Here is a 27,245-nt window from a genome sequence, read left to right as displayed (position 1 = left end):
ATGTGCTTTTATTAACAATAATTCATAAATTATATTTATGTGTTTGTACAAACTCTACCAAATGGTGGTTCAATACATTCATTGCCACAAAGGCAGGACAACACATGCCCCAGCTGAAAAGTGTATAGTTCTCATGATTACTATGACAAAATCCTTCCTGAATTGGATTTTCTTCAAATTGTCCACTGAGATAACCATAAAAGATCATCTATAAGACATACAGACATGAAAATCATAATATTGCGCTAATGTTAATATCAGGTTGGGAAAACTATAAGGATCTTGATTATATAGTGCTCCTCTGTTGTATCTCTCATCATCCTGGAAAGCTAAGTTTTCCAGAGAACGAGGTGTTTGTACACTTTCCATTAGTATAACCAATACAGTTTTCCTGGATTTTTGTTTGTCTATTTATTTATTTATTTATTTATTTATTTATTTTTAGTTTTTTTTCCTTTCATGTCTTTTATTTTTATTTATTTATTTTTAATATATGAAATTTATTGTCAAATTGGTTTCATACAACACCCAGTGCTCATCCCAAAAGATGCCCTCCTCAATGCCCATCACCCACCCTCCCCTCTCTCCCACCCCCCATCAACCCTCAGTTTGTTCTCAGTTTTTAACAGTCTCTTATGCTTTGGCTCTCTCCCACTCTAACCTCCTTTTTTTTTTTCCTTCCCCTCCTCCATGGGTTTCTGTTCAGTTTCTCAGGATCCACATAAGAGTGGAAACATATGGTATCTGTCTTTCTCTGTATGGCTTATTTCACTTAGCATCACACTCTCCAGTTCCATCCACGTTGCTACAAAGGGCCATATTTCATTCTTTCTCATTGCCACGTAGTATTCCATTGTGTATATAAACCACAATTTCTTTATCCATTCATCAGTTGATGGACATTTAGGCTCTTTCCATAATTTGGCAATTGTTGAGAGTGCTGCTATAAACATTGGGGTACAAGTGCCCCTATGCATCAGTACTCCTGTATCCCTTGGGTAAATTCCTAGCAGTGCTACTGCTGGGTCATAGGGTAAGTCTGTTTTTAATTTTTTGAGGAACCTCCACACTGTTTTCCAGAGTGGCAGCACCCGTTTGCATTCCCACCAACAGTGCAAGAGGGTTCCTGTTTCTCCACATCCTCTCCAGCATCTATAGTCTCCTGATTTGTTCATTTTGGCCACTGTGACTGGCGTGAGGTGGTATCTGAGTGTGGTTTTGATTTGTATTTCCCTGATGAGGAGCGACATTGAACATCTTTTCATGTGCCTGTTGGCCATCCGGATGTCTTCTTTAGAGAAGTGTCTATTCATGTTTTCTGCCCATTTCTTCACTGGATTATTTGTTTTTTGGGTGTGGCGTTTGGTGAGCTCTTTATAGATTTTGGATACTGGCCCTTTGTCCAATATGTCATTTGCAAATATCTTTTCCCATTCCGTTGGTTGCCTTTTAGTTTTGTTGATTGTTTCCTTTGCTGTGCAGAAGCTTTTTATCTTCATGAGGTCCCAATAGTTCATTTTTGCTTTTAATTCCCTTGCCTTTGGAGATGTGTCAAGTAAGAAATTGCTGCGGCTGAGGTCAGAGAGGTCTTTTCCTGCTTTCTCCTCTAGGGTTTTGATGGTCTCCTGTCTCACATTCAGGTCCTTTATCCATTTTGAGTTTATTTTTGTGAATGGTGTAAGAAAGTGGTCTAGTTTCATTCTTCTGCATGTTGCTGTCCAGTTCTCCCAGCACCATTTGTTAAAGAGACTGTCTTTTTTCCATTGGATATTCTTTCCTGCTTTGTCAAAGATTAGTTGGGCATACTTTTGTGGGTCTAGTTCTGGGGTTCCTATTCTATTCCATTGGTCTGTGTGTCTGTTTTTGTGCCAATACCATGCTGTCTTGATGATGACAGCTTTGTAGTAGAGGCTAAAGTCTGGGATTGTGATGCCTCCTGCTTTGGTCTTCTTCTTCAAAATTACTTTGGCTATTCGAGGCCTTTTGTGGTTCCATATGAATTTTAGGATTGCTTGTTCTAGCTTCGAGAAGAATGCTGGTGCAATTTTGATTGGGATTGCATTGAATGTGTAGATAGCTTTGGGTAGTATTGACATTTTAACAATATTTATTCTTCCAACCCATGAGCACGGAATGTTTTTCCATTTCTTTATATCTTCCTCCATTTCCTTCATAAGCTTTCTATAGTTTTCAGCATACAGCTCTTGTACATCTTTGGTTAGATTTATTCCTAGGTATTTTATGCTTCTTGGTGCAATTGTGAATGGGATCAGTTTCTTTATTTGTCTTTCTGTTGCTTCATTATTAGTGTATAAGAATGCAACTGATTTCTGTACATTGATTTTGTATCCTGCAACTTTGCTGAATTCATGTATCCGTTCTAGCAGACTTTTGGTGGAGTCTATCGGATTTTCCATGTATAGTATCATGTCATCTGCAAAAAGTGAAAGCTTGACTTCATCTTTGCCAGTTTTGATGCCTTTGATTTCCTTTTGTTGTCTGATTGCTGATGCTAGCACTTCCAACACTATGGTAAACAACAGCAGTGAGAGTGGACATCCCTGTCGTGTTCCTGATCTCAGGGGGAAAGCTCTCAGTTTTTCCCCATTGAGGGTGATATTAGCTGTGGGCTCTTCATAAATGGCTTTTATGATGTTTAAGTATGTTCCTTCTATCCCGACTTTCTTGAGGGTTTTTATTCAGAAAGGATGCTGAATTTTGTCAAATGCTTTTTCTGCATCGATTGACAGGATCATATGGTTCCTATCTTTTCTTTTATTAATGTGATGTATCACGTTGATTGATTTGCGAATGTTGAACCAGCCCTGCATCCCAGGAATGAATGCCACTTGATCATGGTGAATGATTCTTTTTATAAGCTGTTGAATTCAATTTGCTAGTATCTTATTGAAAATTTTTGCATCCATATTCATCAGGGATATTGGCCTGTAGTTCTCTTTTGTTACTGGTTTAGGAATCAAAGTAATACTGGCTTCATAGAATGAGTCTGGAAGTTTTCCTTCCCTTTGTATTTCTTGGAATAGCTTGAGAAGGATAGGTATTATCTCTGCTTTAAATGTCTGGTAGAATTTCCCATGGAAGCCATCTGGTCCTGGACTCTTATTTGTTGGGAGATTTTTGATAACTGATTCAATTTCTTCACTGGTTATGGGTCTGTTCAAGCTTTCCAGTTCCTGCTGTTTGAGTTTTGGAAAAGTGTGGGTGCTTAGGAATTTATCCATTTGTCCCAGGTTGTCCAGTTTGTTGGCATATAATTTTTCATAGTATTCCCTGATAATTGCTTGTATTTCTGAGGGATTGGTTGTAATAATTCCATTTTCATTCATGATTTTATCTATTTGGGTCATCTCCCTTTTCTTTTTGAGAAGCCTGGCTAGAGGTTTATCAATTTTGTTTATTTTTTCAGAAAACCAACTCTTGGTTTCATTGATGTGCTCTACAGGTTTTTTAGATTCTATATTGTTTATTTCTGCTCTGATCTTTATTATTTCTCTTCTTCTGCTGGGTTTGGGGTGTCTTTGCTGCTCTGCTTCTATTTCTTTTAGGTGTGCTGTTAGATTTTGTATTTGGAATTTTTCTTGTTTCTTGAGATAGGCCTGGATTGCAATGTATTTTCCTCTCAGGACTGCCTTTGCTGCATCCCAAAGTGTTTGGATTGTTGTATTTTCATTTTCATTTGTTTCCATATATTTTTAAATTTCTTCTCCAATTGCCTGGTTGACCAATTCATTCTTTAGTAGGGCGTTCTTTAACCTCCATGCTTTTGGAGGTTTTCCAAACTTTTTCCTGTGGTTGATTTCAAGTTTTATAGCATTGTGGTCTGAAAGTATGCATGGTATGATCTCAATTCTTGTATTCTTATGAAGGGCTGTTTTGTGACCCAGTATGTGATCTATCTTGGAGAATGTTCCATGTGCAGTCGAGAAAAAGTATATTCTGTTGCTTTGGGATGCAGAGTTCTAAATATATCTGTCAGGTCCATCTGATCCAATGTATCATTCAGGGCCCTTGTTTCTTTATTGACCGTGTGTCTAGATGATCTATCCATTGTTGTAAGTGGGGTATTAAAGTCCCCTGCAATTACCACATTCTTGTCAATAAGGTTGCTTATGTTTGTGAGTAATTGTTTTATATATTTGGGGGCTCCCGTATTCGGCGCATAGACATTTATAATTGTTAATTCTTCTTGATGGATAGACCCTAATTATTATATAATGCCCTTTTTTATCTCTTGTTACAGCCTTTAATTTAAAGTCTAGTTTATCTGATATAAGTATGGCTACTCCAGCTTTCTTTTGACTTCCAGTAGCATGATAAATAGTTCTCCATCCCCTCACTTTCAATCTGAAAGTGTCCTCAGGTCTAAAATGAGTCTCCTATAGACAGCAAATAGATGGGTCTTGTTTTGTTATCCATTCTGATACCCTGTGTCTTTTGGTTGGCGCATTTAGTCCATTTACATTCAGTGTTATTATAGAAAGATATGGGTTTAGAGTCATTGTGATGTCTGTAGGTTTCATGCTTGTAGCGATGTCTCTGGTACTTTGTCTCACAGGATCCCCCTTAGGATCTCTTGTAGGGCTGGTTTAGTGGTAATGAATTCCTTCAGTTTTTGTTTGTTTGGAAAGACCTTTATCTCTCCTTCTATTCTAAATGACAGATTTGCTGGATAGAGGATTCTGGGCTGCATATTTTTTCTGTTCATCACATTGAAGATCTCCTGCCATTCCTTTCTGGCCTGCCAAGTTTCAGTAGAGAGATCTGTCACTAGTCTTATCAGTCTCCCTTTATATGTTAGAGCATGTTTATCCCTAGCTGCTTTCAGAATTTTCTCTTTATCCTTGTATTTTGCCAGTTTCACTATGATATGTCGTGCAGAACATCAATTCACGTTGTCTGAAGGGAGTTCTCTGTGCCTCTTGGATTTCAATGCCTTTTCCTTCCCCAGATCAGGGAAGTTCTCAGCTATTATTTCTTCAAGTACACCTTCAGCACCTTTCCCTCTCTCTTCCTCCTCTGGAATACCAATTATGTGTAGATTATTTCTCTTTAGTGCATCACTTAGTTCTCTAATTTTCCCCTCATATTCCTGGATTTTTTTATCTCTCTTTTTCTCAGCTTCTTCTTTTTCCATAATTTTATCTTCTAGTTCACCTATTCTCTCCTCTGCCTCTTCAATCCGAGCTGTGGTCATCTCCATTTTATTTTGCAGCTCATTAATAGCATTTTTTAGCTCCTCCTGGCTGTTCCTTAGTCCCTTGATCTCTGTAGCAATGGATTCTCTGCTGTCCTTTATACTGTTTTCAAGCCCAGCGATTAATTCTATGACTATTATTCTAAATTCACTTTCTGTTATATTGTTTAAATCGTTTTTGATCAGTTCGTTAGCTGTTATTTCGTTATTTCCTGGAGGTTTTTTTGAGAGGAATGCTTCCGTTTCATCATTTTGGATAGTCCCTGGAGTGGTGGGGAACTGCAGGGCACTTCCCTGTGCTGTCTTAATTAACTTGCGTTGGTGGGCGGGGCCGCAGTCAAACCTGATGTCTGCCCCCAGCCTACCTCTGGGGCCACAGTCAGACTGGTGTGTACCTTCTCTTCCCCTCTCCTAGTGGCATGGCCCGTCTGGGCTACTTGCACACTGCCAGGCTTGTGGTGCTGGGGATTTGGGTATTAGCTGGGGTGGCTTGGCAAGGTGCACGGGGGTGGGAGGGGCAGGCTCAGCTCACTTATCCTTCGGTGATCCGCTTCGGGAGGGGCCCTGCAGCTCGGGGAGGGAGTCAGACCCGCCGGAGGGATGGATCCGCAGAAGCACAGCGTTGGATGTTTGCGTGGTACAAGCAAGTTCCCTCACAGGAACTGGTTCCCTTTGGGATTTTGGCTAGGGGATGGGCGAGGGAGATGGTGCTGGTGAGCACCTTTGTTCCCCGCCAAGCTGCGCTCTGTTGTCCGGGGCTCAACAACTCTCCCTCCTGTTGTCCTCTAGCCCTCCTGCTCTCCGAGCAGATCTGTTAACTTATAACCTTCCGGATATTAAGTCCCGCTTGCTGTCCGAACACATTCTGTCCGGCCCCTCTGCGTTTGCAAGCCAGACTCGGGGGCTCTGCTTTGCCGGCAGGCTGCCCCGGCAGGCTGCCCCTCCGCCCTGGCTCCCTCCCGCCAGTCCATGTAGCGCGCACCGCCACTCCGCCCTTCCTACCCTCTTTCATGGGCCTCTCGTCTACGCTTGGCTCTGGAGAATCCGTTCTGCTAGTCTTCTGGCGGTTTTCTGGGTTATTTAGGCAGGTGTGGGTGGAATTTAAGTATGCCGCAGGACACGGTGAGCCCAGCATCCTCCTACGCCATCATCTTCCCCGAAGCCGAAAAAAATTTTTTAATTGAATTGTAATTGACATACAATATTATACTAGTTTCAGGTGTACAACATAGTGATATGACAGTTATATACATTACTAAATGCTTACCTTAAGTATAGTTAACCATCTTTCACTATACAAAGTTATTACAATATTATTGATTATATTCCCTATGCCGTACTTTTCAATCTTGTGACTTATTTTCTTTTATAACTGGCACTTTGTACCTCCTAATCCCTTTTGCCTATTTTGTCCATCCCCCTGCCCTCTCTCTGACAACCACCAGTTTGTTCTCTGTATTTATGAGTCTATTTCTGTTTTTTGTTTTTTTAGATTCTACATATAAGTGAAATAACATGGTATTTGTCTTTTTCTGTCTGACTTACTTCACTTAGCATAATACCCCCTAGGTGTATCCATGTTGTTGCACAGGGCAAGATTTCATACTTTTTTTTTATGGCTGAGTAATATTTCACTGTGTATATATACCACATCTTCTTTATCCATTCATCTATCAGTGGATACTTAGTTGCTTCCATATCTTGGCTATTTTAAGTAATGCTGCAATAAACATAGGAGTACATATCTTTTTGAATTAGTGTTTTTGTTTTCTTCAGGTAGGTGCTTCGAAGTAAAATTACTGGATCATATAGTATTTCTGTTGTTAATTTTTTGAGGAACCTCCATACAGTTTTCTGTAGTGGCTGCACCAGTTTGCATTCCTACCAACAGTGCCTGAGAGTTCCCTTTTCTCCACATTTTTGCCAATACTTGTTATCTTTTTGATACAAGCCGTTCTGACTAGTGTAAGGTAGTATCTCATTGTGGTTTTGATTTGCATTTCCCTGATGATAAGTGATGTTGAACATTTTTCATGTGTCGGCCCACCTGTATGTCTTCTTTGGAAAAATGTTTATTAAAGTCCTCAGCCCATTTCTTAATGGAATTGTTTGGTGTTTTGTTGTTGTTGTTGTTGTTGTTGTTGTTGTTGTTATTTTGGTGTTGAGTTCTATGAGTTCTTTATATATTTGGGTAAAAACCCCTTGTTGGATATGTCATTTGTAAATATTTTCTCCCATTCAGTAGAGTGCCTTTTCATTTTGTTGATGGTTTCCTTCACTGTGCAAAAGCTTTTTAGTTTGATACATCCCAATTATTTATTTTTGCTTTTGTTTCCCTTGCCTGAGGAGAGATCCAGAAAGATATTGCTAAGGCCAATGTCTAAGAGTTTGCTGCCTGTTTTCTTTGAGTTTTATGGTTTCAGGTTTTACTTTTAGGTCTTAATCCATTTTGGATTTATTTTTGTGTATGGTGTAAGAAAGAGGTCTAGTTTCATTTTTTTGCATGTAGCTGTCCAGTTTTTCAGACATTATTTATTGAAGAGATAGTCTTCTTTGTTATATATTCTTGTTTCCTTTGTTATAGATCCGTTGGCAGTATAAGCATGAGTTTATTTCTGGACTTTCTATTCTCTTTCATTGGTGTGTGTCTTTTTTTGTGCCAGTACCATACTGTTTTGATTACTATAGCCTTGTAGTATATTGGCCATTTGCTTGTCTTCTTTGAAGAAACATTTATTTAAATATTGTGTTCATTTTTAAATGGGTTTTCTTTTTATTACTGAGTTGTAAGAGTTCCTTATATATTCTAGTTGCAAGTTCCTTGTGAGATACATCATTTGGAAGTATTTTTGCCTGTACTGTGGGTTGTCTTTCCACTTTCTTGACGGTGTCCTTTGAAGCAAAGAGTTTTAAATTTTGGTGAAGTCCTCTATTTTTTCTTTTGTTGCTTTTGTTTTTGGTGTCATGTTTAAGAAACTATCACCTGATCTAAACTAATGAAGATTTACCTCTATGATATCTTCTAGAAGTGTTATAGTTTTAGCTCTTACATTTAAATCTTTGATCCATTTTGAGTTAAGTTTTATATATGATGTGTAGTGGGGGTCCAATTTAATTCTTTTGCATGGGGACATTCAGTTGTCCCAGCACCATTTGTTGAAAAGACTGTTCTTTTCCCCACTGAATTGTTTTGACACCCTCGTTGAAAATCAATTGACCTTAAATGTGAGGTTTTATTTGCAACAACATAGATGGAACTAGACGTTATTATGCTAAGCGACGTTAGAGAAAGACGAATATCATATGACTTCACTCATATGGAGAATTTAAGATACAAAACAGATAAACATAAGGGAAGGGAAGCAAAAATAATATAAAAACAGGGAGGGGGACAATCCATAAGAGAGTCTTAAATACAGAGAACAAACTGAGGGTTGCTGGAGGGGCTTGGGGTGGGAGGATGGGATAAATGGGCAAGGGGCATTAAGGGGAACACTTGTCGGGTTGAGTACTAGATGTTACATGTAAGTGATAAATCACTAAATTCTACTCCTGAATCATTATTACACTATATGTTAGCTAACTTGAATGTAAATTTTAAAAAAATTAATTAATTTTAAAGTGAGGTTTTATTTCTGGACTCTTTGTTCTATTCCATTCATCTATATGACTACTTCATACTTTTTCTAACTTATGATTAGAATGCCTTATGTGCCCTCTCTACATGACAAACTCCTACTGCATGATTCCTCTACCAGAAGCCTTCCTTTTCCCTGCAGGTCTTTTGTATACCTCTGCATACTTAAAGCATGGGGCTCATCACTCTTCTGTGGGGGGTGTGTGTGTGTATCTATATATCTATGTCTATACATCTATATCTATCTATCTATGTATTCTTTAGTATTTAGGAAGCTTCTGGTGAGTAGAGACTGGACTTTTTATATTTGATTCCCAGAGCTTTAGCACAGTCCCTGGCATGTGGTGTGCTATTAATATATTTATAGGAGGAATAATAGGAGCAGTATTGAATTTTGTTTTGGATGTGTTCATTTCTAAGTGCCATTAGGACATCGAGAGGGTTATAGTCAATAGGCATTTTTATTTATTAATTGAAACTTGCTTACACTTTTCTTTTTTAAATTACTCATTTGTCAAATATTGGATGCCTGTCTTCTACCAGGCATTGTACTGGACTCTGAGGTACAGTGGTAAACAAAACATCACCCTGCACTCATGAAGCTTTCATTCTAGTAGGAGAAACAGACAATATAAAATTGTTTAAGATAGTTGACAATAATACCAGCAAGGAAATCCCGAGACTGAAGGTGAGGTCAAGACTGGTGATACAGACTGTGGAATAATCTTCAGAAAGGTGATACTTGAAACTCTGTAGTTATAGATGGAATTGCCAAGAGATTGAGCATATAAAATCACCAAGAGATTGTGCTGAGAGAGTCTTGAAAATATCCAGATTTAGGGGGGAAATAGTCTGAAATGTAGGAAAACCAAAGGAGTAGAATCCTGGAAACTAAGGGAAAAGAGAAGAGAAAAATATGTAGAATGGTAAAGGAGGAGTAAGACTAAGAAAGAACCATAGGTTCAGGTTGTTAGTCATTTGTAATCTTAAGAATTAAGTTTTGGGGCACCTGGATGGCTCAGTTGGTTGAGCATCTGACTCTTGATTTTGGCTCAGGTTATGATCTCATGGTTTGTGGGATTGAGCCCCATGTCGTGCAGGCTCTGTGCTGATGGCATGGAACTTGTTTGTGATTTTCTCTCTTCCCTTCCCCTGCTCATGCTCTTCTCTGTCTAAATAAATAAATAAACATAAAAAAAAAAAGAATTAAGTTTCAAGGGATTTGTTAGAGTCCGTTTTCTAAAAAAATTTAATCCTGGGACTTTTTTGAAACAGTGAAACTGTGCTGTAAGTTTTTTCTTACTCTGTAAGGACATGCTATATCCATAAATGGAGAATTTAAATGTATACATTTAGATGTTATTTATCTCTATGGGGCTTCATTTTTTTTCTGAGACCCCTGAAAATTTACTCTGTGCAGAATCGCTCTTAGACTTGTTATCCATTGAACTTCTTTCATTTTGAAAACCTACTTGGTATTTTCTTTTAGTTTCTTCATTCTTCAATTGGGTTAAAAATCATTTGACTATTATGTGAATAATTGCTGTGTGTGCATATAGACATTTGCATTTGGTCAGCTAACATATAACTTTTTTTGTTTTTTTTTTTGTTTTTTTGAATAGTGACAGAAATGTTGGTAAATGTTCTGAGTATTTGCTCTGATGATGAACTGATGACTGAAGGTGAAGACCAATTTGATGGTATGATTATTCATTTTACTATTTTTTATTATGAAATGGTATTTTTGAACTGCCCAGCTTCACTACATAGTCTTGCAAAATGTAGTCATTGCTCTCAAATGGCTATGTCATTTGATAAGTATCAAGACAATTTTTCAGATATTAAGATGTTAAAATCATTTTAGTAATACCACTTTTTTTATGTTGGTATGGGGAAAAAGATGAATTTTGGGAAAGGGGAAATTTGGAAGAACAGAAGGAAAGGAAAATTGAAAGGTACTAAAGAATGTGGTTCTTCATGAATATGGGCACCACTTACAGGGATGATATAAAAATGCTTTTTGTTTCATGGGTACAGTATTCTTAGTGCATCAGAAACATACCTGAACCCCCAATGTTGTTGTCATTTTTTTTCCCCCGAAACTAAAGTAGACTATTCCCAACTGATGAGTGGTTGTGTTCTAAGAGACCATTTGTTAGGTTTAGTTTGATTTTCAGAAATGGTTTCTGAAGGTTAGACATGGCTGTTTGTTCTTAAGCAAGCCCACCAGGATGTGTACTGATGTGCATTTATAGTGTAAATTAATACTATAGAAACAAAATTCCTTTTATTTTTATGTCTTGAAAAAAATTTTTTTATTTAAAATTTTTTTCAAATGTTTGATTTATTCTTGAGAGAGAGAGACAGAGACAGAGACAGAGACAGAGCATGAGCTGGGGAGGGGTAGAGAGAGAGGGAGACACAGAATCTGAAGCAGAATCCAGGCTCTGAGCTGTCAGCACAGAGCCCGATGCGGGGCTCAAACTCACAAGCCGTGAGATCATGACCTAAGCCAAAGTCGGACGCTCAACCGACTGAGCCACCCAGGCACCCCTTGAAATTTTTACTTGAAACTTTTTAAGTATAAATATTTTTTAAAATTTAAAGTCACTGAGAAACAAAAATGTAAACAACTTAAAGCTGAAACTCTTTATTTCCTTCCATATGCCCCTCACATCTTTGTTGTAGCATTCTTTTCATAATTCAATCAGTATATAATTGTTTCCATGTATTAAACATGGTCTATGTATTGTTAAAACTTAATAGCTACATATTTCTAGGTTATTAATATACCATAATTTTCAGTTAATCTCATATTGTTTGGCATTTGGGTTGCTTTCAGTTATCCTTATTATGAATAGCATGCAATAAATATGCTTATACAATATTTTTTTTCTCTTGGAGTGAATTTCTTGAAGAGAATTAGAGAATTAAATATGTGTTTTAGCTTCATTATTTTAGCTATAAACTGCCAGATTACTTTGCAGAAGAATTGGAGCAATATGAAGTGCTTTTTGCCATGGTTTTCTCCACAGGCCCACCTCATTGGTTTTTGTCATTTTTATTTATTTTGCTTGGTGGCTACCTAGTAGTGAATTATAGTTGGTTTAATTTATTTATATTTCTTTGATTTTCTAATGATTGTTAATTAAAAAAACTGCCTACTTTTTCAACTGTATAAACTGTACATTTTAATTGACCACTTATTAAAGTACAACCTGAGTAAAAACTATTTAGAAATTTCTCTGCTTATGAACAGGTTTAATTCTTACACACTGTTGTAAGCCCATTTGTTAAAAGTACAAAGTAACTGTATACAAGTGTCTGCTATTGCCATCTGTTGGTGGCAAACAGAGATGTGCTTTTACTCTGGTTTGTAGTTTCATTAATTGAAATAAATTATTTATATCCATTTTTTTAGTTTGGATAATAAACTTTAATGAGTAATATTTTTTCTTATTTTAATTCTCCTTTTGATGTTTGTGTAGTTTTTAGCTCTAACATACTTTCTTGTATCTGTCTTTTCCATAAAATTTTAAGTAGTTTTTCTTCCTTTTTTTTTTTTAATGTTTATTTTTGAGAGAGAGCACATGATTGAGAGAGGGACAGAGAAGGAGAACAGAGGATCTGAAGTAGGCTTTGCGCTGACAGCAGAGAGCCTAATATGGGCCTCGTACTCATGAATTGTCAGATCATGCCCTGAGCTAAAGTCGGATGGTTTACAGACTGAGCCACCCAGGCGCCCCCTAAATAGTTTTAATTAAATATTTTTTCTCCATGTTCTGTCACCTTAACCCTTTTCTCTTGTTAGACTAGGTCTGGGTTTAGATTCTCGTTTCTCATAATGACTATATGACCTCAGGCAAATTACTTAGCCTTTCTGAGCCTCAGTTATTTTATCTTCAAAATGAAAGTAATAGTACCTACTTCATAATCTTACAGGTATTGATATAATGACTGCAATAATTTTTGGTTCATAGCTCACTAGTTTTTTCAGGTAAAGTTTTCTATTATTTGTTAAATTCTGTGAAATTTCTAGTAGTAGTTTTAATCAGTATATCATTAAATCTGTATCTTCATCTAGGAAGGTTTTTTTTAAAAATAATTTAGTTTTCTAAATAAACTAAGATCAAGATCTCTTGCTTTATATAATAGTTCATTTAACTATTTCATTTAATGTATTTAACGTACAGTTATTCCATTTAAAATTATATAATTTTTCTTTGAAAAAATCTGTTATCATCAAGTTAAATTAATATTTTAGCATTTTATATTCTCATACTATTACAACTGGTATCTCTTAATGTATTTTCTGTGTATAAGGTGTACATTATGTATTTGTGGGTTTATCTTATGTTTGAGAACCTGGATCAGCAATATTATTTCGTGTGGTAATTTTTATTTTGTTTTCCTTACCTTTTAAAAATCTGTTATTTACATAAGGCACTTATGTTCTACATTTTGCCTTTATTTTTATTTTTAACAAATTTGTATCAATATTATTAATAGTGGTTTTTAAAAATATTTTAAATAGGAGTAGTGATAGGTAATGCTTTAGTCCTCTTCCTATAAAAAAAAGGAAAAAAAAATTCTTTGTTAAGTCTACTACAGTACTTGGCTTAGATATTTATGATTTATATGAAGATAGACACTGAATCATTTTTGGGATTCAACCAGGAATACATACAAAATTTTATTATATTCCTTCTAATGAGATTTAATGTATCTAATCAACATTTTCCTATCAAAGATAAATTATGCTTATTTATCCACTTGTTATATTATTCTTGCACTTCAGGGATGAGTTAAGTTGGATCATTAAAGAGGTGGTGTAGTTTAGTGAAAAGGATCGATGGTTTAGGTATCTTGGTGCTACCATTATGCTAGCTGTGTAATCTTGGAGAAGTCACCTCACTTCCCAGGATCTTCTCATCCATAGATTGAAGGAATAGAAAGGAAATAATTTTAAATTGCTAAGCTGTCATTTATGACAGTGTTTCTGTGGGAAAATACGTTGAGTTCCAGCTTTGAATATAGAAATAGATCTCCCTTCACTGCCAACATAGCAGGTGTAATTACTCATTTCTTCACCCTTCCATACTAAGTATTGGGAGTAGAAACTCCAAGAAAAATTTAAGAGTATGAATCTAGGAGTTTGTATGGAGGACTAAGAATGGTTTGGGGGAGACCCTTGAGGAATGGAGGAAAGGGGAGGACATTAGGATAGGTACTAGGGTGGGATAGCGAAAAGAGCTACTGGAACTAGGTTTATTTCCTTTTCTTAGTCATATTCCTGTATTTCTTCCCCTTAATTCTGTACATTGTTCTCCTTTCCTTTCACCATAATAGCATGTCTTTTGTCCTCTCCTTTCCCTTTTCCTACTCAGCAGTGGAACCATCCTATGAGCTGGGCATGGGGAGAAATCTGACTTAGAAAGAAAACTTGGTGGGGCGGGCGGGGGCAGATTGCTGAGGAAGGTTTAGCTTTTCTGTGGGGAAAGGGAGAGAGCAGGAATGGAGATTTCCCAGTGGCAGGAAAGGAAGAATAGTTTTTGCATATGTAAGCCTGAGATTGGGTAAAGGAATAAGCCTCTTAAGTGATGATCTTTGGTATTCTGTATTGTTTAATGTATATGTGGATTTATTTTTAAAGGCAAAAATTTGCATAAACATATTGCATGTATAAATGCACATTCTTTTTAGAGGTGTTATTTAATCATTAAAAAGAATTTCTGAACACTGATGTCTGTGATTTTTAGAATGCATACTATTTCTTTCATATATTTATCTTTTGTCTTGAGTTTGGTAAAGGAAATACGTAACCCACATGTGTTGTAGTAGTTTTACTAAACTAAAACTTTGCATTTCCTGTAATGGAATCATATATCTCTGCATTAGAATGGAAGATATGGAAAGCTCAAATGAAACATCTCTACTGTCTTCTCTTAGAGATATTACTTGCTTGAAACAGTCTGTTGCTATTTCTGCAAAAAGATGTCCCGCAAGCTCCCAGATTGGATTGGGAACAGAAAGCACATACTATTGATGTTGAGTATGTGCAAAAGTTCTACAATTCAGATTCAAGAAATTGTGTGCTCTTGTTATTATGGAGTGTGGGAGGCTTAGCCTTTTCATTATTGGGAGTGGGTAAGATTTTCCACTGAGGTAGTTTATGAAGTTACCCACATTTCTCTGTGTATGCTATAGATTTTGCAGATGTTGGTGTCCTTGAAGAACCACATGAGTTTGTATATCATTTGTGTCATTACCTTTCACTTAACATATTCCCATGGGTGACACATTTCCTTAGGGGTATCAATATAAATGGGCGATTGTTGTTTGCACAGTCTCTTATCAGTCTTATGTGTTTTCACGTGTTTTTTTTCTGTCCCTAATTTGTCTACTTTCATCAAATATTATAGTCATTCTGTCCATAATTTCTTCTGAACACATATCTTTTAAGAAATCTTTCCTTTAGAGTTCTAGCCAGTGGCATCCCTCTTTTATTCACTAGATCCTACAATACTACATTTTTCAAATTTTGAATATGAGGGCCTTCATTTTTCTCCCTTTCTTTCTACATTCATTCTTCAGTACCACTGCCAAGTTAAATCTCTATCTTTTTATTTGTCTCAACCACCTTTTCTCCATCATTCACTTCCTTTTTTCTGGACTCTCCATCTGAAGAACGGCTCATATATGGCAATAAAAAAGGTACAGACCAGACAGAGTAACATTGTTTTGAAATATGACTTCATAAGTTATCCTCATATCCATGTAAGTTAGCACATTCATTGAATACTATTGATGCAGAGTCCTCTTGGGCCTTTTGCAAATTTAGTTTAAGTTTTATATGAGTTAGAATTTGATGTTTTTAGAAGTCATATTCCAAGATATCTGTCTTTCTGTGCATGGAAATATTTTTCCCTCTTTTTCATTCCTCTTGTTTTAAAATTTCATTCTTTTGCTTATTTGTAATGTTTTGTACTTTTCCCTGCATGATTAGGGGTGTTTGATTGTCTGTCTTATTCCCCAGAGTAATTTTACTGTGGACATTTACTTTAATATTATGCATGATGTGTTTGTAGACTGATTTTAAATCCTGACTTGTATAGTGTTTTTATATTCCAGTGACTTTTTAAAATTTGAAATCAGTATAGTTTACATATCATTCAGTTTTATATGTATATAAATTAAGGCTGAAAATATGAATGTGCCTCATTGCAGCCATCCTCTCCCATCCTCATACTCCTCTCCCCCAGTCTAGCTGTTTTTAAAATTCTGTCCATTTTAAAACAAAATGTTTGTGTTAATTCATTCAAAGAGATCAGACTTCCCTTATGTCCTTGGACAAGACATTTAATAAATTTAGTTTCTTTGTCTAGAAAATGAGATTAAACTTTGCAATATATCCCTAATGTCTCTTGAAATTCTAATGTTCTATGATTCTGAGATTTTTAGTAGTATTTTGGCATCTTAAAAACACTGTGTAATACCATGGTACCTACACAGTTTTGTATTTGTAAAAACTGTAGCTTCATTGCTCATAATATTACCCTTTAGAGCATCATAAACATGGTCATGGAGCCTGTTTTCTTTAAAATATGTCTTTTGTTTTCGTCTTTGAAATTAGATTTCTTTTCTGTTTCCTTGTGGTAGGGTCCAGTCATCATCTTAGTTTTTAATTATATGGTATTTGTGGGCTGCTTGAATTTTAAATGAGATGCTCTAGCCCAGAAGACTTATGGTTGTTCAGACCTCTGTGTACCTATGGCCCCTTTTAGTCTAGTCTCTTTAGCCTTTCCTTAACTTTCTCCTCAACCATGGTGCTTCCATATGTGTGTTTTCATCATGTTGAAGCACAGCTCTAAGGAACCACACTCTTGGGTCCAGAGTGATTCTAGTTGCTATATATGAGATAACAGGACTGAGATTGTTGTTCTTTCTGGAGGCCAAGGGAAGGAAGATACAATTTTGAGTTTTTCTTCAGCCAAAGATCAAGTTATTTTGGTATATTCTCTTCTGTACCAGTGATAGGCAGTACAGCCAACCCTTTATAGAGGTAACATTAGTGATCCTTTAGCCATGTTTTTTAGGGAATCTTTTCTTGTTCACTCTCCTTGTGTCATACTCACCTAGGGATATAAGAGCTTGTATATATTTGCATGACTTTGAGGACGTCTAGTCCATGAGGTTAAGATGTGCATTATTGTTGAAATATTAGTATGAACCTTAGTTCAGTGCCATCTGCACAGTAGTTATTGTATACCATTGTTTTTAAACCACTTAGAGCAAGGAACTTACTTTATCATAGTAAGATGGGATATTTCCTGCCTGCATGTCAGAGGCTTTTATAATAGTTAAATAGAAGACTATACAGAGTTATTACCAACTCTTGTCTGTTAGTCTGCATGCCATAGGCTCTCATGAGAATTAAAGACGATAGGATTGTTAGCATTATTTTTGTTCTCTGGTTTGTGATACAGGTTGGGTTCTAGTTTCTTTCCCATTGCTGTTTTACTGATTAGCAGTAGCGTGAGAGTCATAATGTTTGTGGATTACTTTTCATTTGTATCTGTATCAAACCCCAGTCTTAGACCAGTGCTGAGCTAAACAGTGAAGGAGTAAGAAGCTTTTTGGCATGAGTTCATTAAGTCTCCTTCATGTGAGCTGGTGGGCAGAGGGTTTGGTGTTGGTTAAGATGAGCCTGGTATAGGGTAGTGATAGAATGGTGCAAGTGTGGTTGCCCTAAACTTGAGTCCTTTTTTCTATTTATTCCATTGAAAGTAGGTTCAGCTGCAGCCCGGAAAGAAATCATAAGAAACAAAATTCGAGCAATTGGCAAGATGGCAAGGGTCTTCTCTGTTCTCAGGTAATGATACATTTTCCTGATTATTTGTTTTACAGAAATTCCTTTTATTGTACTTTGCTGTAAGCAGTGTCCTGTTTGACACCTAAAAGCAACATAGTAGCATTCTTCCTATAAAGAAGTTAGTTGTACATTTACATGGTGAAGAAGGGAACACAAGTCCTTTTGAAACTAGGGGTTTTGACCCTTGTGATTATTTTTGCTCACTTATGGTATGTGTTGCCCTTCTGTGATGAAAGTACTGGTTCTACACCTTAAAAATTAGAGCAGGATAAGAAGGAGGGGGTACTTTTTATTTAAAAAAAATTTTTTTTTAATGTTTATTTATTTTGAGAGAGAGAGAGAGAGAGACAGCACAAGCGGAGGAGGGGCAGAGAGAGAGACAGAGGCACAGAATCTGAAGCAGGCTCCAGGCTCTGATATGTCAGCACAGAGCTTGACGCGGGGCTCGAACCCACGAGCAGTGAGATCATGACCTGAACTGAAGTTGGACGCTTAATCAACTGAGCCACCCAGGTGCCCCAGGAGGGGGTACTTTTTAGAGTATTCCTGATGAACTTGCTTATCCATACAGGAAGTCCCCTTTGCTGGAGCCACAAGCTGTTTTCCTAGGGTTAATTCAGGTTTAAGGGTACACATAATGGGTCAGTCCTTAAAAATTTGTTTGCAAAACTCGTTATATCTGACATTTGGACTTTACAGCATATGAAATACCATATTTTCTCAATTGCTTGATTCTCATTGATGATTAATCTCATTATATATTTAATAAGGCTTTTCAGGAAAAACAATATATGTGTTAGTTGTAAGGCATACATTTAAAATATAGAAAAATGTCTTATCTTGGAATTGAGGAAAATATGGTAACAACAATGAATGTCATAAATTACATACATGGCCTACCTCTGGGCCCCATCTCATCTTCTGAACTAAGTACTTGTTGGAAGTCTCTGATGTTTGTTATATCTCTTTGCAATAGGGAGGAGAGTGAAAGCGTGCTGACACTCAAGGGCCTGACTCCCACAGGGATGTTGCCTAGTGGAGTGTTGGCTGGAGGACGACAGACCCTGCAAAGTGGTAATGATGTTATGCAACTTGCTGTGCCTCAGATGGACTGGGGCACACCTCACTCTTTTGCTAACAATACACATAATGCATGCAGGGAATTCCTTCTGCTTTTTAGTTCCTGTCTCAGCAGCTGACACAGGCAGAATACTATATGATAGGCAGTGTCTGGTTAATAACCTGACCAAGGCAGAACATTGATAGAATGGGTATTCCTTTCAATTGAAAATAATGGTCAGTCTCTCAGCTTTTAATGAAATGATATGGGAGCAGCTCATATCATAATGGTTAAAATCTTTATTTTTGTTTGTCTAATGCACTCTTTTCTTTTAAGAGCCCCAGTTTCTGAATGTGAATCAAGGATATCCATATTACTAAAATGGAAATGTAATTCCAAGTTTCTTATTTTTTATTTTTTTAATTTATGTAATTGTATTAGACTATGCTTATATTTTCAGATACTTAATTTTAGAATTAACAGTCTGCTTGGGCCCCAGAACATTACTTATGCACTTCACTTGCCAAAAGATTTGTGCAAGGTTTTGTACCCTGGTGAATAATGCCAAAGTTTGTTTTCTGTGGTGTTTGTCAAATGTTCTATGTATAATTGACTGTCTGTAACATGCTGTTTTCTTCCTCTGCAGATGTAGCTGCTTTCCTAAATCTGTCTGTCTTTCTTTAGGTTAGCTGTATGTCTGTAAAAGTATGTTAAATTAAATTACTCTATCAGACGCTTGTCTGTCTTTTGATGTAGAAGCAACTCTGTAGCACCTTGTTTTGAGGTTTGCTGCATTTGTTGCTGTACTTTGTGCATTCTGAACATGAATGTAACATTAGATATTAAGTCATTGTTATAAGGGGTTGAATTTAAATCCTGTAAGTCAAAATTGAAAGGGTGTTATTAAGTGTGCCTTTATTTTGCATGAAAATAAAAAGAATTATACGTAAAGCATTCCTGTAATCTGGCTCATTGAATATTTTATATTTAAAAAAAACTTACTTTTTTTGGCGTAAATATTTGTGTAAATACTGGGTTAACTTTTTGAAAGCCCGTTACATATTAAATAGAAGAGAGTGATGTGAATGTTTTAGCGTATACACAATAACTCAAAGTCTAGATTTCTTTCCCTTGTGGTTGGAAGGCAAAAAATGTGATATGGAAAGTCTTAATTTATGTTTTATTGTAGCCACTTTTGACAGCCCTCCAAGGGACATTGCTCTATTCAAACAGGCAGCAACAGATCTGATGTTTTCCTTAGTCACGGATAACTTTCTTTCTGGTGTCGTAATTAGTGAGTTTTTTTAAACAAACAAACAAAATAAATAAAATAATTCAAATTTTTGAATAAATTTAAGTTAGGTTGACTTTTCACAGTTTCATTTCACTCAGTCTCATAATAAGTGCCAAATAAATAAATTTTCCTATAGACAAATAATTCCTACTTGTAGCCTATTACATGTTCTATTTTATATGTTATTGTGTTGTCTGCTACCACCACTGGTATATGTGAGAAGTACAGCTAGGTTTTAAAATTATAGTTTCAAATTTACATTCTGAATGAGGTTTCCTTTTTTATTAAAAGAAAAACTGCTTTGATTTTCTTTATATTCCTTACTCCACTCTTACTATATTGTAGACATTAGCAACATGAGCTAAAAAGAATTTCACTAAAACTAAGATCTTAAACATTCAATAAAACTAGGAAAAGTGTTAATAGAAGAGGATAAACTTTAATGGCTTGAAAAATGGTATACCTTTTCTCCTTTTTGTTCATAAAAGGAAAACTGAAAGGCTTCATACTTTAATAAATATACACTACAGTCATCTCTCCATTATCCTTGGATATATTATTACTTTTGCATTGTATTTATAGCAAACCTTTCCGATTTCACAATTAGTACTTGCTTTGTTGGCAGCTCAGCATTTCTATGCATTTTTAATTTGCATGCAGCCTGAAGCTCAGTCTTCCAACTTTGAACTCACCCCAACTTCAGGGAAGGTTTGAAAGACAGCTTTACCGAAGGGACTGTATTCCCAGTGGAGAGTGAGTTACAAGACAATGCTGAGTTTAAGGGGTCTAATTTGGGAAACTAGATAGCTCCCCAGCTGTACCAGTGATGGCTCTTGATAGTGTGGGGTGATTTCCCTACTATAATAATATTAACCCATTTTTAAGTACATAATAAAACTCATACAGAAGCTGCATCTGTGTGTTTTAAAATTTTTTCCTGATATTTTAGTAGACATGTTCCCTGATATGAATAACTGAAAGTTAAGTATTGCAAAAAAAGTTTTAAAATTCTAATACCTCAGTCCTGTTGTCAGGGAATAAGTCCTATTGCCTTCTCAGTAACTTTATGATATTTGAGTGTTTTTACAAACTACACAACTCTTTTGGAGTAGGAATTGGTATATTTTATGTCTGTTTTCTTCATGGAAATTTGATTGGAAGCTAGCCCTATAATGCTGTCTTCACCACGACCTATATGGGAAAATATGTAACCATCTCTATTTTAGTAATGCCAAAGTCCTCTTAATTATTTATCCTGTGTAGTATTGAGGAACACAGTTTGTGACAGCACTATCCTCAAACCTACTAAGGTCATGTCAAGAGGCCTTATAAAACTGAAAACAAATAGAGGAAAAATTGTGCCATTCAGATAGAATTTTGCAATTATCAGATCTCTTTCTTTCCAGCTTAATTATTAAGCTTCAAGTGGCTTTTTTTCAGTTGTAAACATTCAAGCAGTTTTGAGTGTGATATATGTTTTGTATCTTCAAAAGGATTAGGAGCATTTAGGAGCTTCTGGAAAGAGCAGAAAATATAATTTGACCTAGAACATGCTTTTATATATAAAATTAAAGCCTATAGAATGATTTCAGAAGTATGTTGTTACATTTCATAATTTGAAAAATTTATTAATCGACTTTTGGACTACTGATACGCTCAATTAGATACTAATTCTTACAGTGATATCAGGTTTTATTTTTAATTTGTTACCATATATAACACATATTCTGATAGGCATTTTATTTTTTTCTCATTCAATGCCTAAATTATAAAGAAAATAGTCCATATTTTGAAGAATAGAAGTTGCAGGGCTGATCAAATAGAGGTGGGTCATTTATCCCAGTTTTCTGTCTGGGAAAATTCCAAGAGTATACTCCATATGTACAGAGCTAGATTTTTTAAGTGGTTATTTGTATAGTTGGTATACAATAAGTTTGTCTGCTTGGATTTGTAATATAGTTTAACAGTTAAGGAAAATTAAATTTTTTTTTAATTCAGTGTGCAACCTACTTCTTTTGGGTCCCCCCCCCCCCCCAGTTCACTTTAGTATCTTGTTAAGATCAACAAACTTTCCTAATTTAGTCTACTTTAATTCCTTAGATTCATCAGTTTTCTTTCACATTAATAACTGCTTTGGACAACGTTTAGTATTTCTAAATCAAATTGGCCTTGTTGTAGAAGAAGCAAAATAGAAAGGATGGGGTATTATTGTTATAAATATTCTGAGTGTGTGCACTTTGAGTGAAGTGGAGAATTTGCAATGTTGTCAGTCAGTATTGTCCTCTGCAGTCTTTGATCCTGGTCCTCAATGTGAATGTTCTATACACTTTGAACCCAGAGATGAGCCAAAAGAATGTTTGACTACAAAATGTGTGACTAAATAATATTGAAATTCTCTAAATGGGCTAGAGACCAGCTATACTAAGAATGCATTTCTCATTTATATGACCTATGTGTATGTCCATATCATACAGGACTTACTGCCTGAAAGACCTCAGTTCTATCTTGAGTCATCTCTAGTTGGTAGATGGGCTTGAAAAGATGTTTGTTGGCCTTTCCATCTTCATTTGCAAATGCGTGCTGTTAGTACCAGAGGCAAATTTGAGTTCATGACAAACTGAACATAAGCTTTTTTTTTTTTTTTTTTTTTTTTTTTTTTTTTTGTAAAGGCTGTAGACGTTAGTATCTGTGGATGTTTGGGACACTAATCAATGTTAGAATAGAAAGGAAGTTCCTAGTAGATAAGAGGGGTCCTTTTAGGTTACCCACAAACAACAGAGCTACAGAACTAGTCTACCAAGAGCAATTCACCAAGTTTACTTTCCTTAAGTTTCATTGTATCCATACTGACTTTTGCAATGCCTTATGAATTAGAAGCAACAGGAAAAGCATTACTGACCCCTTCTAGTTTATATCTTATGGAATAACAGATAATGAGTATTATTTCAGTTAGATGAAAAAAAGGAATCTTCTCTTTGCTCTTCTGCTACAATTCAACCATCATAATTTCACCTTAGAGAATTTCCTTGTGATTGTGATGGATGTGATATAATAAACATGTTGAAAAATTCTAAGGCTATCAAAATACTGAATTCATGATAGGTAATTAATACTGGAGTGCATCTGCATGGGTGCTGAGGTGTCTGTGTTTGCATTAGGTCTATGTGTTCTGTGCTCTGAGCGATGTTGTCATAGTGCTGTGTGTAAACTGTGCTGTGTCAGGAATTGGGGGATTGGATGGGCTCTCTAATGTGGATACTATTTATGTTAAATTGTAAATGATGATGTAGTATGGGATACTGTGATATTTTAAGTGATCATTGCCTTTTCTGCTGTACAATATGACCCTTCTCATCTCTCTCATTCATTTTGCATGCCTCTGCTCACTTCTGTACAGCCACAGTTGAGGCTATTGAGGCTGAAAAAGGTACGATCAGAGTCCTTGCGCTGGGCAGAGATCTGTGGTGTGTGGGTGGGCATCAGAGAATGTCCTGTGGGTGTGTTTTACTCCTAGTTTACACAGCCCAAGGTGAATCAGACTCACTGACTCATTGAGTTTGATAGTCACATTCCTCTTTTTTTTTTTTTCTTTTCTTTGTGTGTGTGGGTTTTTTTTGTTTTTTTTTTTTTTTTAAATCACAAGGACCAATTTCCACAGTGACAATCTGGTTTTTCCCTTTTCTAGTATATTGTGCAACCAGCATTGACTTGTTCCTGAATTCTTTAGAGTGCAGCATGTTATGCTATAATATTGTAGCATTTGAGGTTGCAAAGAAAGCTCTGTTCCACATTTTGCATGATTCTGTGCTATTCAGATCATTTTTTTCCTAAGTGAAACCCCCTCTAGGTATAGGTTTGAGTTAGTTTTTACTCATTTTCAGTAATTTACCTGAGACTGCAGGAGCTGTCACTATGATTTTTATTTATATTTATTTATTTATTTATTTATTTATTTATTTATTTTTTTTTTTGCTGTTTGGCCTAGTGTTTGCTGATAATATTATACTCATGTACATCATATGTTGGTTTGATGTTACACATTATTTAATGCTTTACTGCCCAACCATTTATTTGGTTCACTTGCACAGACTCAGAATTCCAAAGATTGCACATGTTAAAACAACCAGATTATAACCAGTGGTATGGAAATCTTTTGTATGCACATTTTAATAGTGGAAAATGCATCATTCCAGATGAAGTAAATGAGAAATTACAACAATTGGAGGAGGATTGCTATTTACTTTGATTTGGGTTTCCAAAGAACATGCAGTGAATTATGGAAATAATGCATTGAACATGCATTGAATTAAGGAAAACATTTCCTGAAATCTGAAACTATGAATACTTTTTGCTATCAGCCAAACACAGACCTAACTCCTGGAGGCATTTCCCACCTTTTTCATTTCATTCTGGTGGTGATGGGGTGATGATACCTTGACCTCCAAGATAGTTCTGATCTGCTAAATTTTAACTTAACTTTACTTACCTCTTTCTCCTCCCAAGCTCTTGGTACAGATTTGTATGTCAAGGATAACCTTGTTTAGCCTCCTCACTTGCCCCTACTCTTGTTGCTGCCTTACTGTGATAGTCACTGGTGATTTTAGGGTCTGAGGTAGGAGATAATTGGTATAATAGAAGTCAGACTGAGACCCTGAGACCATTGCCTGTTTGTTAATTTTGGGGTCAGAGGAGAGTTACTTTTGTGCGTTCTTTTATAAAGGCTATGCTAACACTATGAAGCGATCATGTTTATATTCAGGTTTAAACATTTCACATTTTAAGGGGAAGTCTGGAATGGGGATAAGATTCAGTTAAAGTAAGACTTAAATGTTGCTACATACAGCTAATTTCTTTCTTCTTAAAAATCATTAATTATGTTTTTGAAATCTCAGAAATGTTTTTCAATTACTGACTTATCAAATTTGCATTTTGTTAAGCAATACGAGGATTCTCTCCACCACATAGAATCTGCAGTTTTGAAGAGGCAAAGGGTTTGGATAGGATCAATGAGAGAATGCCACCCCGGAAAGATGCTGTACAGCAAGATGGTTTCAATTCTCTGAACACCGCACATGCCACTGAGAACCACGGGACTGGCAACCATAGTGCCCAGTGACCCACGGCTTCCCAGGGACTCTCACATCTCGGGCCCCAAATGGACAGATCACCCCCAGGATCTGGAGGGGTCGGCCAAGCTGACTGTAAATGTCACAGTCCCTCTGGAGAAACCATTGTGCTTTTGAGACCCCAGCCCCCTTCCTGGATGGAGGCTTGAGGGCCCTGGGACATGCTGTACTATCTGATAAGATTGGGTCATCGCTGCCAAGGTGGAGAGCAGTGAGCAAGGGGCTTGGGGCAATTTCCAGTGGAGGGCAACTACACCTCCATTTATGCTTGTGGTTCACACATTTAAGTTTACAAATGAGATTTCTTTTCCCCTCAGTAGAATTAGATTTTGTTTTTTAACCATGACTTCAAATGCAATCCTAAGAGCTAATGTGGACTTTTTTTTCTCATGAAATGTCTTTAAAGGATGAATTAGCATGGTCTTAAAATACATTTCTGAGGTTGCTAAGCTGTATTTTGAATTATGGGCAAAATGCTGAGAAACCCAGTTGGCATTTAAACAAAATGCTGACCTCAGGTCTATAGTTCTTAAATGTGGCTAATTCTGTAATATAGTCTTGGTATTTTTCAATTATGAATGCATAACCTATTTCTAGGCAGACTCTCTTACTTGAACACAAATCCAAAAACTAATTTAGAATCTTTTTTGCCCAGATCTTTTGAAATTTACACCCCAGAGATTTAAGAAAACCTCTAAATTTCAAAATTATGAAGAATTACAGAATTACTCATTTAAGGTACTTTAAAAGAAGTTTGTACATTGTCAACGTAAATTTTACTTCAAATCATGTCTGTAAAACTTGACGTATTTTGTGTATGCATGTTTTCATTTTGCAAATATTTAATATATAGACCTATGATGTACAGGTACGACATGTATAGGTTACCTAGATGTTATGAGAAATTTTAGTTTATTGTGAGTACTCAAGTTGCTTAAATAGCCACCAGGGTGATTTGCTGCTGGCTTTCTATCATTTTTATGTTTTGATGCAAAGGAAATTTTAAAAATGTTCTGGAAGTGTTTTTGATTAAGCAATGCAGCATAGAAGCAATGGTTCTGTTCAATCATTCAGATGTTAGTGGAAGCATAAAAGTCAAGATTGCATGTTGAACATTTTCCTTTGATAGTTACAGAACTGCTTGGTTAAACTAAATGGAACCATGTGCTAATTTTTCACAATTATTGACCTGTATTGATTGCCACTGTAGTTTGATATTTCCCTTTACTTTGGTGGCCTGCTTCCCTCATGCCCTGGAATACAACTCAGAGCTCCAGGCAGCGGAACCATCTATTGTTTTGTTTGCCAGAAAGTGCACCCTGTATGGTCTCCTGTCTAAGTTGGAAATATTATGCATGTGCAGGACTATTCGAGTATTTTATAAACAGTAGCACACAATAAATTCCATGCATGGGCCGCTGCTCCTATCTCTGTGTTGGGTTTTATTTGGAAGATGTAGTCTGATTTGACCTCGTGCAAATCAGAAAATTCTGTTAACAGAACTGGTATATAGCCTTCAGAGAAGATTATCTCGTGGATAGTTCATGATAATTTGATGAATTAAATTCTTATCTTCATAAATTTTGCTTTTTTTTTTTTTTAACTTTGGTTACATTTGTCTTACATGAGCATTAGTAATTGAGCACTAGAGGACTTTGGGTGCCTATTATAGGCCTTCTAAATCTAATATTTAAAATCACTATTTCACTTGACTTTTCATTGAAAGAAAATGTTATTATCTAGAATTTTGTTACAGTTGTATTGGGAACTTATTGGGTATTTTAACAGTAAGAAAAAGGATATTCATGATACTGCATTTTCTTGCCATCATATTCCTTCTTTGCCATAATCAAAATAGTATGGAATTTTGCAAATTGAGGGAAATTAGGATATTGCTCAACATTTTATAATGTAATCATATGGTAACCTTATTACAGTTTTCAACAATAAATATGATACACATTAGAAAGCATTAATTTAAATTGAAGTGTGTATACTTGCCTAATTTCAGGTAACAAACAGAACTGAAATTGATGATTAT

At 36.0% G+C, this 27,245-nt stretch overlaps 1 protein-coding gene and 1 long non-coding RNA gene across 8 annotated transcripts in view; one reads left to right on the top strand and one right to left on the bottom strand.

Moving 5' to 3' along the window:
* Positions 1–26,631, top strand: part of PPP3CB (protein phosphatase 3 catalytic subunit beta) — a 58,504-nt gene extending 31,873 nt beyond the window's left edge. The window contains exons 10-15 of one of the 7 annotated variants that reach the window (XM_053909569.1): positions 10,475–10,552; positions 15,540–15,566; positions 17,643–17,724; positions 18,701–18,798; positions 23,476–23,505; positions 25,016–26,631. In XM_053909569.1, coding sequence (XP_053765544.1) covers positions 10,475–10,552; positions 15,540–15,566; positions 17,643–17,724; positions 18,701–18,798; positions 23,476–23,505; positions 25,016–25,194 — 494 coding nt within the window. In that variant the 3' untranslated portion in view covers positions 25,195–26,631. Of the gene's footprint in view, positions 1–10,474; positions 10,553–15,539; positions 15,567–17,639; positions 17,725–18,700; positions 18,799–23,475; positions 23,506–25,015 lie in introns of all 7 variants that reach the window. The other 6 variants (XM_053909568.1, XM_053909572.1, XM_053909571.1 and 3 more) reach the window with 6 other exon arrangements.
* Positions 1–27,245, bottom strand: part of LOC128779008 (uncharacterized) — a 182,381-nt gene that overhangs the window by 103,795 nt on the left and 51,341 nt on the right. The window lies entirely within an intron of this gene.

Source organism: Panthera pardus, unplaced genomic scaffold, assembly GCF_024362965.1.
Source record: "Panthera pardus isolate Hobbes unplaced genomic scaffold, ASM2436296v1 HiC_scaffold_22, whole genome shotgun sequence".
NCBI lineage: Eukaryota > Metazoa > Chordata > Mammalia > Carnivora > Felidae > Panthera > Panthera pardus.
This window is presented reverse-complemented; position numbering and strand designations above follow the sequence as displayed.